We start from the raw sequence: 12,105 nt of genomic DNA, 5'->3' as shown, positions 1-12,105 counted from the left end.
CCCTCCAGGTTGTGATATTTGTACTAATAAGGCAAACACAGACAATAACACAACAGAGTAGTATTTCCTTGACATTCTGTGAATTCATATTTTACTAACCACCTCCTCGTATGCCCTGAAGTCAGTGGTTTGTGGCGTCTGTGTGTAGACAGATCAAGTTTTGTTACCAGGTGCTGAGTCACAGTGTTGTCAGGGCTTTGGAAAACTCAGCAGCAGAAATGCATGAAGCACCTACAAGCACCAACAGAATCTACTGATTTGATTTTGTGTTATTATGATAAAGGTCAGGTGAATCTACCACCTCTCTCAAAGTCCCCCATGGTGATAGTCAAGATATTAAACATGTTTACATGTTAAAACGTTAACATTATAAAAAAGACATGTCTCATGGCTGAGTATTTCCACCTACCCACTGCATTAAATAAATACCAGACTGAAAACAAAGTACAGATTCAGACAGCAAGGGGTTGTTGTGTCACAAACCTAAGAACCCAATCCTATCAACTTCCAATTCCAGATGTTTTTGTTACATTCATGTTTGAACTCACACCAGTTATTCCTTCTGTTGTATTATCAGGTTTTGGATTTTTTTCCCCATGTCATAATTAATATGTCGGAGACTTTTCCACTCAAACTAAAAGCTGCTCACTCAGAGGATACATGCAAGGAATATCCAATGACCACCTGACATATAACAGTTTAATGATACATCATTTACAATATACAGTATATACATTCATCCATCTACAGCGATTGATAGAAGATCTTGAATTTAACATGTAAAGTACAGCAAACCTGGTTTCACCCATAGACTGTATATAAAAGTGGATGACATGACTTCTCCCCAAAAGTGAAGCCAAAACGTCTTGATTGCCCCCTGGTGGCTGGCTTCAGTGTAAGTCCCACCTCCACTTTATCAGCACGGGAGACAAACTGATTTATTATTTGACATCAAAATGGGGTGAAATGATTGACAGCTGAGACAGACTTGAGATTGTTTGAGCGTGTTTGTCGAAGGGACGTTGCTACGGCAGCTCCATCCCCCACTGACTCCGGCTCCAAATGTCTTGTATCCTGGATATTTTAGCTCCATTTCTGGATAGTGGTGACCGGGTCGTCCATCTTAATTTACAGACCATGGTTTCACCACTTCGAGGAATCGAGGTCCATCACCTGCCATCGTTCCACCGGGCAATGTGCTCTGCAGCTATGACACATACGCACACACAAACACACACACATTATAAATCAATGTAAAAATATTAAGTTGAGAAAGTATAAAAATGTAAGTATCAAAAAGAGGTTTGGTTGTGTCCTAATCATCCTTTTGAAGCTGTTATTAAGGTTCAGCATGAAAGAAGAGATTAAAACTATAGACCCCACGTGCACACAAACACAAACACGCACACACACAGTGCTCAGAAGCATAGTAAACCCTTAGGCTGTATGACATCCACTTATCGTTTAATACCAATAACACAACACAGTCATGAAAGCTGTAAATGACTCTGAGGTGAAAGGCCCTATTGGCTTATAATCAGCCGAATTTATGAATTTCACTCTTTGTTGCTGCCGTGAAATTCCGCCTTTTATTTTGAGAGGAAGGACGAGATTATGACTGATTGAAGAATATGCACATACGATTAACTTTCTAACGATCTCTATGCTAATGTCGCTTAACCGCCGTTATAATCTGACCCTGGAGCCCTCTCTTGGTCACGATCTGCCAGTCCTGCTTTACACAAACACCGGCTACGCAGGCTGGATCATTAAGAGCTCTTCAAAAAGCAGGTTGTAAAGGATTCGTCCCTGTGTCATTGACCACATACAGAACAGATCGCTCTTTCAGCTCCGATCAATACCAGATTACATACCAGCCACTCGCAAAGACACACTCAAGTGGGTCAAACTAAACATCTGCTGCCATCTCATCCCTCTTGATCAATGTAAGTGGTGTGTGTGTGTTTGTGTGTGTTTGTGCGTCTACACACTGTGGGTCTTTGTATATATTGATTGTTTGAAGGCTCTTGATGGCGAACACTGAGTGCCATTGATTTAGACTGAGTGCCATGTTTGAATGTGTGGGCAGGATCAAACAGAGATTCCAATGATGTGTTCACATCATTAACGAACACACTGGATTATCATTTTACACCTCACCCTGACTGTCAGTCACAGAGGCAGTAAAATATGTAAATCCTAGTAAACACAATCATTTTACTGTACAGTTTCAATAAAAAATATAGAAAGATACTATTTTCAAATGATATTTGTGTTTGGGTCAGGTTCTGTAGAGGTCACAAATCCCCTTCTCCATGCTAGTAAATGGGACATGGTGCAAACTAAAATGTATGCATCTAATACATTTTTCTTATCACATTTATTGTTCTTAATTTTTCCTTTAAGTTTGTTCTATTAGAGGCTATAGAAATAGAATGTTGAAGATATAGGAAGATAAAAAAGTTAATAATTAGGCTTCGATTTTGGTAACAGGTTTAATAATGTGTCAAGACTACACTTCTTGTGTGTTTTCAGACCCGTACTCTCTTTATCAGAATCAGCCTCATCACAAATATCCTCAGGAGGTCGACTATTCTTTGTCAGAAGGAAGGAGCACACTTATTCCCTGCACTGAATCCTGCTTTAATGGCTGGATGGTCAGCTATGGGACCTTGAGAGAGACAAATCTGTTTCGCCATGACACTCAGAGCGTGATGGTTTTCTGGATCAGAGCAGCTGCTGCTGGACGGAGAGCAGGAGGTGAAACTCAGTCTCCCTTGTGAGTCAAATGTGGACATGTTGCAGCTGAAGACATGCAGCCAACCGTGTACAGAGGAAAGAGAGAGAGTGACTCTGTGGTTTACATCCCCACCTCACAGCATCACACTAGGGGGTAGGTGAGAGAACTTCCTCCCCCTCTCCCTGAAGAAGCCTTACCATGTTGGCAGATGTATCGGTTCCGTGTTTTACAGCGCTGGTCATTCCAGTTGAAAGCACTTGATGCCTGCAGCTCGACACAGTTTCCAAAACTGGACAGAGACAGATTACATGCAGGAAGCTTTTACAGTGGATGAGGATACAAGTCAGATCATTCTAATTTTATTTTCCTGTTTGAAGTGGAAATACAACCAGCATAGGAAACTTTTTATAGTGTAGACAGAGGGACAGACAGAGGGACGGATGGATGGAAGGATTGATAGATGGATATAGATGGATAGATGGATAGATAGATAGATAGATAGATAGATAGATAGATAGATAGATAGATAGATAGATAGATAGATAGATAGATAGATAGATAGATAGATAGAAAGAGAGAGACATCTAGTGGTCTGGGTGAAGGTTGCAGGTCAGCCAACATCACTGTCTGGATTTACATATTAGTAATAAATTACAGGCAAATGCTGAATAAACAAGTGCAATTCATAACTGCAGATGCTTCCATACAGAGAACAAGGGCTCATTAGTTAGTTTGAAATGCTTGCAGGCTTGAAAGATTCAATTCTTTTGTGGCTTTCATTTTGCAGTTGTAAACCAGATTAAAACACTAACTTGAAGCTTCCTCAGAGAAATGAGGTTTCCTGCTCTCAGGTGATATTTGTTGTTGTTTGTTGAGCTCCATTGCACACTACCATCTCTGCTTGTGATGCACTCTGCAGCAGCTAAACGGGTCTCTTACCCTTGGTTGTCAGGTTGCCCAAAGGCGAAGTTGCTGAATCCAGAGATCTCTCCTGTGTCCCAGCGAAATGAGTCTTTCAGAGGCTTATATGTCAGACCTGGGGAACAAAAACAGTGCTGTTGTGTCCGTGCAGCATCGCCACCTGTTGTTAAACCTCATCAAAATGACAGCAGTCTGCTACATCATCCCAGTAGAAGGGAATATTGTGTTGATTTAACAGGATACACATTTGGGTGACCAAGATGAAAGATTGTACCTATCCAGAAATTCCGTGTCTCAAAGTCGGCGTTGGTGACCTCGTTACTCGTCTCCAGGTGACTGAGGTAAAACGCCAGGATGTCCTGAACCTTCTGACTGTGGATCTGACACAGAATTCCCCCTTGTTCCTGGTGGTTTGAACAAAGTAAAGACCACAGTGAAAGTCTTGATATAATCATTTCTTTGATGCCTGGTTGGAGGACTGACTCTCTCAGTGGGAAACACAGTCTCATCTCTGACCTGACAGTGAATCTTGGCTCCATAGTAGGTGTCGGCCTCTGAAGACACAGTGAAGCACTCTCCATCTATCATCACGTCACAGCCGTGGAAGGGAAACTGCACTTTCTCTGTTGGGACACAAGAAGGCAACCTATCCGTCATGGATCCAGTTCAGTGAATGCACTTGAATATATTGTCATCTTTTAAACAGTTTCAGTTGTGCATGTGGATGGGGTTTGGAGAAATGCAGTTCGTGCTATCAAACTGAATTTTGTTGTGACAGTGTTGGAATTACATTCACATCCTCAGAGCCAGAAGATATGTCTGCAAATGAAATGTAAAACTGTCCCACTTAAATGTCTTCAACAACCTTTAAGTATGAATAAGGATACAGTAGCAAACACACCTTCCTTGTCTTTGTGTGCTTTCGAATTTTGAAGCCAATCCGTCTCAGAATAAAAATAGCTCAGATGGATGATACATTCCTGTACTTAAGTACACTGCACTAACCTGCACACTCAGCACCAGCGTAGCCGACATCACACAAGCAAGAGCATTCTTCTTCTTTGAATTGACCGTGCACACACCGCACACTGCACCGTACTGTAAAACAAACACTGCCATTGTAACGTCTGCCTAGCTACCATGAATATTAAAATACTACAGACAACAAACCCATTCAATGTTATTTGATATGTTTTACGGTCTTCTACTGCTACCTTGACAAAAGCGTCCGGTGAAGCCCGCATCACACTTGCACTTGCATGATGAGATGTTAAGATGGCCGTGCTGACCGCAGCTCATGCGACATGGGTTCCTTGGAATCTCTGGTAAAGTAGAAATGCAGACAGTTCAATAGAACAGAGAGTTTGCATCTGCTACCTGAATTTGTTTGTCAATGTCAGCTGGGATTGGCTCCAGCCCCTGTGACCTTAAAAGGATAAGCAGGATGAATAATAGTTGGATGGATGAAAGACAAAACCTAGATAGAAAATAAAAAGAAACAATGAACAATATTTGATAACCAAATATATGTCTCACGTAAACCTGAAATCTTTATGAAAGACGACTTAATGTCATATGCATCAAGAATGATAATTAACTATGTTAATTGGGGAAGATGCACAAAATTACCCTGAGAGAAAAATAGCAAATTCCAGATTTATCCTTCAAAAACAGCAGGTCTAGGTCAGGCTTTTATATTTTAAGGTTTCATGTTTGTTCCGTGGAATTAATTGTGCATTCACAACCCTCACTGAGCGAACGACCAATGACAGCATACTAAACAGGCATATCTAAATATATGCAGTGCATACATCTGGTCTTACCACACAATCCACCTACATGATCCCACAGTCTAAAGCAGCCAGACATGGAAGACGTGCAGAGGGAGCAGTACAGGCCCGCCTTGTAGGGCGTCACCAGGCGGCCATTCACCTCCCAGTTCCCCCTGAAAAACAACAAATATAAACTGCTGAGCACAGAGGAGACAAACAATTGGATGCCGAGTGATGGCAGGTGAGTTTTAACCATCTTAAATTTTAAACGAACGAATGAAATCTCCACAGAACAAGGACTCTGTTTTACGATAATCACATTCAGACGCCTTCATTCATAGAGGCATTCAGATCCTTTTTCAACACAAAATTCCCTAGAAAGCAGTACTGACACGGTCATTTACGAAGTAGATGTATTAGATGCAATTCTTGTAATAATAACAAACTTTTGTCCTCTATAGTCAGGCTCCTATAACCTTTCATGTAAATACTGCGATTTCAAGTAATTATTTTTGAGAAGGATGGCAGATTCAACACTGTTTATATTTAGTTTCAAATATTTAATTTGAGCTGTTGGATTTGATGTTTTCATTTTTGGTGAAAAGGTGTATAATGGTTACCCAGGGTTATATGCACAGACAAATATGTCCCAGAGGCCTCCTTCCTTCTGACACAGCTGGCTGGCACAGCCCACATGACTGGAAGTGGCCCACACCAGCTACAACAACAACAACAACAGGGATTAGACGCATTCAAACGCCTTTAAAACACATATATGAATACCTACAAACAGTTTGTAGCAGTGTGTGAATACCTGTGTGTAGTGTTGACAGGTGGCGTTCTCTCTACATCGCCCACTCAAGTAGAGAAAATCCCTTCCCTCCTCGAACCAAGACTCGATGACATCATGAAACGAGGCGACGCCACGAGGAAAATGCTGACTGATCACACCAATGTGACTGAGCCCTGTGGGGTGTTGAGGGGCGGGGTCTCTGTGACAGGACTCTGCAATCTCTTTTGCTAGTAAGGCCAGCTTCTCATCCCACTCCTAGGGACAGAGACAATAGGAATAGTGTATTTAGTCAAATTAGTACACTTCTGCCTTTTTAAACTAGGAATTCGTCCCTTTGACCACGGAAATCTAATGGATCTCCGAGTTCAAGTGCCAACTGGTCAAAATTTGAAAAAATCCCATAAAGACAGACTTCATCTTGTTGACCTCTGACCTCCGACCACCCACATCTAATCAGGTTATTTGTGATCTTGAAATTTGAAAGAATGCTCTTGGGGTGTTTCTTGGGGCCACAGTGACCTTGACCACTAAATTCCTTTAGTCAAAGTAAATGTTTGTGCCAGATTTAACGAAATTCCTGATGGGTGATCCTGATATATCACGCTCACAAGAACATGAGGTCACCCTGACATTGACCTTTGACCGTCAAATTGTAAGCACTTCATCCTTGAGTCCAAATGAATATTTGTACCAAATTTAAAGAAATCCTCTCAAGTTGTTCCTGAGACTTCTTGTTCACTATAAAGGTACAGACAAGTGGCAGACCTGTCAGCAGGAGCCGATTATCTTTATCGTGAATAATTCCCCAGCAAGTGATGCATAGAAAGGCATTAAATAATAATTGATAAAAAATATAATGACTTAGTAATGACATCAATAATTAGAAACAGGAAATTCTAATCATCATATAAGTCATTCATCAAAGTGTGTTGTTTGGATCCAATAAAGCTTGCATTGTACTTTGCAGACGATGATTAAGACGGGATGACAGAAAAACTTTTTGGCATGAAGGTCATTCCTAATAGTGCCTGAGTGATTTAATTATTTTCATGGGTCAGAGCCAACTGTTGGCTGAAGTGGGCGACAGGGCAGGAGACATCACAGGCAAACTGCCAGGTCATGACAAGGCCAACAAACACAGACTGACACTCTGGTATAAACACTTCACTAAAGCCCTGGTTTGAGTGGCATATTTTCCAAGCTTTGGATTGGCTGCTTCAAACAAACGACAGGTTTCCAGACAAACTTTCCACTAAAACTTAAGTACTGAAATCATTGCAATATGTTCTGTTCCGACTGGGTGGGACAACAACAGGCACAAAGTTACAGACTAAATCTTTAACATTTATAAATCATTGTTGTATAAATGATGGGTTATTGTTTTTGCATCAGTAATTCTTTGTATGACTCCCGGAGTAACCAATAAGGGAAGGGCAAATTCAATTGTTTATTTTAAATGAAACTATTAACTGCCTTATAGAGAATCTAAGCTCCAGTGTCTCTGGACGAGGGATATCGGATTTTGGATTTTTATTCTCCTGTTTATGCATCCAGAGTTACATTATGTTTTCAGATTGTCTGTCCAATTCTTCTGATCACAATATATCAACGCCTTAAGGGAATTTCAAATTTGGTACAAATATTCCCTTGGACTCACCAATAAACTCATTACAATTTGGTGGTCAAGGGTCAAAGGTCACAGTCATAACAAAACTTATTTTTGGCCTCTTGATCACAATAACTCTGACTGTAGGGAAGTTCCTCCAATTTGGACCAGTTGTCAGTTGGACATCAAATATATCAAGATTTTTTAATTTCTTATGAGTTCATTGGTCAAAGCTAAAAGTCACGTTTATGGATGCAATATGTCAGGAACACTATACAAAAAACATTATCGTTGCAAAAGTACTGGTCATTTTTTAGATTTCTTAATAAATTGTCCTTTAAGAGAAACTTGCTATTTTGAGAAACAAGTTAATGTTATTCCAAGAAAAGTCAAGGTGTCCCATTGTCATCTTTCCTGTCACTGCGCTATCTGTGCATCAACTAAAAAAGGTACATGCATTAATCTCTTAAAATGAAACGTCTATCGAAATGTTTCTGCACGGTTACGCAGTTTGGAGGATAAGTATCAAAGCTGTGACTCTGATGTGAGATGAGGAACGTCTGATCAAGTTCAGCATTCACTCTGCCCTGTGATGTCACGCAGACAACGTTTAATGGCGTTTAATATTGAGACAAGATCTCGTGGCCAGGAGGGTTGTGATCTTCATATCAGAAGTTCATCCTGAACTTTAATCATCTGTCTCTGGGAGAGATGGTGTGACCTCATAATACTTTTCAGGAGCTCAAAGGAAACTCGCAGACGGGGAACTGGGCGAGAAAAGGAGGAGCATCATTTATTCCTAAAAAGATTGCTATCTTATCTCAGCCTTAAAGCAAAGCCTAAAGGACTATATTTTAATCACTTAAACACAATCTCACCATAATGCTTACTGGTTCGTTTCTGTACGTAAAAAATAAATTCCATATTCAGATATTCCAAAACACAGTCGAAGCCTTGAGCCTTTTAACGTCTATCAGTAAAGCTCTTTAATATGCCTCTTCAGCTCGACAAAGCCCCTCTGAGGGTTTTCGCAGGGAAATTACCTGTAATACCACAGCTGTGAATGCAGAATGATTATCCACATCCTCTTTTTCTCATTACCGCCTTATCAGTGGAGAGCAGTTCTCTAAGGCTGAAGAGCAGTCGAAGAAAAGGGCTTCAGTCGGAGCATGTGGCTTTGAGGATGTAATCTATGAAGTGACAGTTTGCCCTGGTACAAATCTCATAGTCGGCCCGGAGGATATCTAATCCATTGTGAGCGTCATAATCCATCATTACCTCTCACAATCACAATCACATGCAGGCAGGACAGTTGTGGGGATGCGGTAAGAACTGAATGGAAACGCAATAGATGAAATGAGATCGGGTTGTGTGTTTTGCAGAAGATGGGGTCAGAATACCCCGAGAGAAATATTAATATTCAGAATTCGAGCACATTCAACAACATCTCATCATGGCGCTCTGACCTTTTATATCACTCTGTCAGATTTATGATTGACAGTGTATCTAAAGTACTTTAACTATCTGTGTTCATATGTAGGGTGACAGAAAAAAAAGTGACTAATGATGCTTGATTCTACTTCTATTATATTTCAGAGGGAAAAAAAGGAGTAAAATATTGGTGTAATTTGATTGTGTGACATTCACATGATGCTATACATGAATTACCTCCACCGAGGAGGTTTTGTTTTCATTTGTTTGTTGGTCAGCAGCATTACGCAAAAACTACCTAATGGATCTCTCCACGAAACATTATATCCATGATATAAACCAAGGAAGAACCCATTAAATGGTGTGGATCCGTATTGGGGTTAGGTCTAGATAATCATTGTGAGATACAGCATTTTTCAATTTGTTTTAACCCTAACCCTTTTAATGTAACTACAATCACACTGACAGAGTGTGTACCTCCGACAAGGTCCAACAGTCCCCTTTGATCTGCAAACCTGATCAAAGTCCACACCAGCATTTTATGGTTCCTTATTTGGTTTTTATCACATCCTTCCGCCAAGTTTCGTGGAAAACCGTCCAGAACCACTTAATTGGCTGGGAAATGGAGCCCAACAGAATTATAACATAGGACGGCTTTTGAATCTGCTGCCTATGACAGTAGGTGTTTAGTTTAAAAAGGCCTAGAGGTAATGGTGTCTGAGCTACTGAGGCCACAAGGCTTTCATAGTACTGAGATACAGGCCAGTAACCAGTCAGATTTACCTTCAGCCTCAGTGTGCCCTCAGGTTCAGCTTTTAAGGTTATTGGGATTAAAAGGCTTAAACACCTGATACAACTAAATATTATTATTTTCATTATAACAACTAGTCTGACAGAGCTTAAATGTGATACTGATATATATTTTGTGAAGCACTTTGTTACCTTGTTTAGGTAAAGTTATTATTATTATTATGTTATATTACAACACGTAGACTGTGGCATCAGTGGAGGGAGAGAAGGTCTACAGTAAAAAGATAATCATTCTAATAGAGAGCTCTTTGGGCAGTGAAGCACCCTCAATTTTTAACAAGAGAACATCAACAAATGGATTATGTTAATGTTAAACCCAGATTCACACCACACACACACACACACACGCACACACACACACACACAGAAGAAACAGACAATAGGTGTCACAAACCATTTTTTGCATGTTAGCTGCCATGGGTCTGACCCGGCTGCGCAGTCTATTGTGCTGGGCGACAATCTGCGAGCACTGCTTCCCCCCGAGGCCTGGGAGAAAACACAAACGCTCATTTAGTATACATCTGCCCCTGTCGCCACGGCAACGGAATGCAAGTGTTTTGGCGGGATGTTTGAGTTTATGTCCGAGACTGTTGTGTGTATGTGTGTATGTGTGTGTGTGTGTGTGTGTGTGTTTGTAAAGCTGGAGGATGGCCTATGTCACAGTTTCACTCACATCCCAAATCAAGGGTAATTTCAAGTAAAACACAAAATATCAATCAAAACAATGACAATTTATTATGACCATGTGTGCGTGCAATAAGCGAACACACACCCTTTGATTTATAAAGAAATCATACCACTCAGGAGTCTGTAGGCATGTATGACAACATTTCCATTTTATTGAACAGAAACCACACCATATGACTTCTACATTACATTACTATATATAATGTACTGAAATCCGACTTGGTATGGAATCATTAATTCCATGAGGTAAGGTCGTCCTATGGATAAATAAAAGGGTCAGCTATAGGATCACCCCTGATATTTACTTATTAGATCTGAGCACATTTCCCGATTCAACTCTGAACTAACAAATTGCTAATTGTGCCATGTGTTTGGCAAAAATACCATCAGCCTGGTAATTTGTTAATCTCATGCTACACTTATAGAACAGGGGGCAGTGACAGAAATGCTGGGCTGCTGGTGCTTTGCCAGATAGATTTGGACAGCTAAACCCAGAGTCCACCGTTTAAAGGATTGCCACTTGATTGTCAGAATTAAGAATACAAACTCCCAACACAAGCTATTAAAAAAACTTTTAAATATTTCTTCCCCACATTCATTAATGTGCCTCATAGGTCACTCACTTTACTCTATTGATGTACAGGGTTAATTCTATGTTATGGTTTTATGCGTAATTCAACCAGGAAGGACCAATTAATATGTAATATCTCTTCTTTCAGGGAGTCCTGGTTAAGGTGGTGAATTAGTAAAAACAATCAAATATAAATATAAGCAGGGACAAATACACACAAACATACTAAAACACAGCAAACTGATTCCTAAAAAGAACACACATATGGGATCGGTGGTTAAAACGAATTAAAGAAAATTCTAAACATGCCAATGGAGGCTGTAGTAAGTTCACAGGTTAGAAGTTCATCCTGCACCATAAGTTGTGGTGCGTGTCCCTGGTGGACACCTGACCCGTGCACAGTGAGTGGAAACAAACAGCGTGCTTACCGGCGGTGGAGGAGACTGGGATCATCCGGTGAGCGAGGAGAAACGGAGCCAGCGGGAACAAAACCACAAACAGTTCCAGGTGCAAGTGAGCTGCTCCAGGCCCCATGGTGGGTGAACTACAGGAGGGGTTCTGCACAAGTGACCGCTCGATCAGAGCTGTCCTGCCCTTCTGCCTCCTCCTCCTCCTCTTCCTCCTCCTCCTCCTCCTCTCCAGCAGTCACCCCATGTCTCTGTCTCTATACCTACAAGGTCCCATGTCTCATTTCATGAGACCGTTTTCTTTATTTAAGAACTCAAAACAAACGTTGTATGTCAAACACGTCCTTTCTAAGGATTACAAACTGCT

General features: G+C 40.8%; 1 protein-coding gene across 1 annotated transcript; it reads right to left on the bottom strand.

The window, feature by feature from the left end:
• Positions 1-1,169: 1,169 nt before the first annotated feature.
• Positions 1,170-11,865, bottom strand: LOC128438587 (C-type lectin domain family 18 member A). Its single transcript, XM_053421569.1, has 12 exons — positions 11,760-11,865; positions 10,468-10,559; positions 6,248-6,481; positions 6,054-6,151; positions 5,485-5,606; positions 4,876-4,983; positions 4,667-4,759; positions 4,178-4,284; positions 3,936-4,065; positions 3,680-3,776; positions 2,938-3,029; positions 1,170-1,207 (listed from the first exon to the last, which is right to left on the bottom strand). Exons 1-12 carry the CDS (start codon positions 11,863-11,865, stop codon positions 1,170-1,172), a joined length of 1,317 nt encoding a protein of 438 aa, XP_053277544.1.
• Positions 11,866-12,105: the final 240 nt, after the last annotated feature.

The sequence above is a fragment of the Pleuronectes platessa genome, chromosome 1 (genome assembly GCF_947347685.1).
Source record: "Pleuronectes platessa chromosome 1, fPlePla1.1, whole genome shotgun sequence".
In the NCBI taxonomy this organism is placed as follows: Eukaryota; Metazoa; Chordata; class Actinopteri; order Pleuronectiformes; family Pleuronectidae; genus Pleuronectes; species Pleuronectes platessa.
This window is presented reverse-complemented; position numbering and strand designations above follow the sequence as displayed.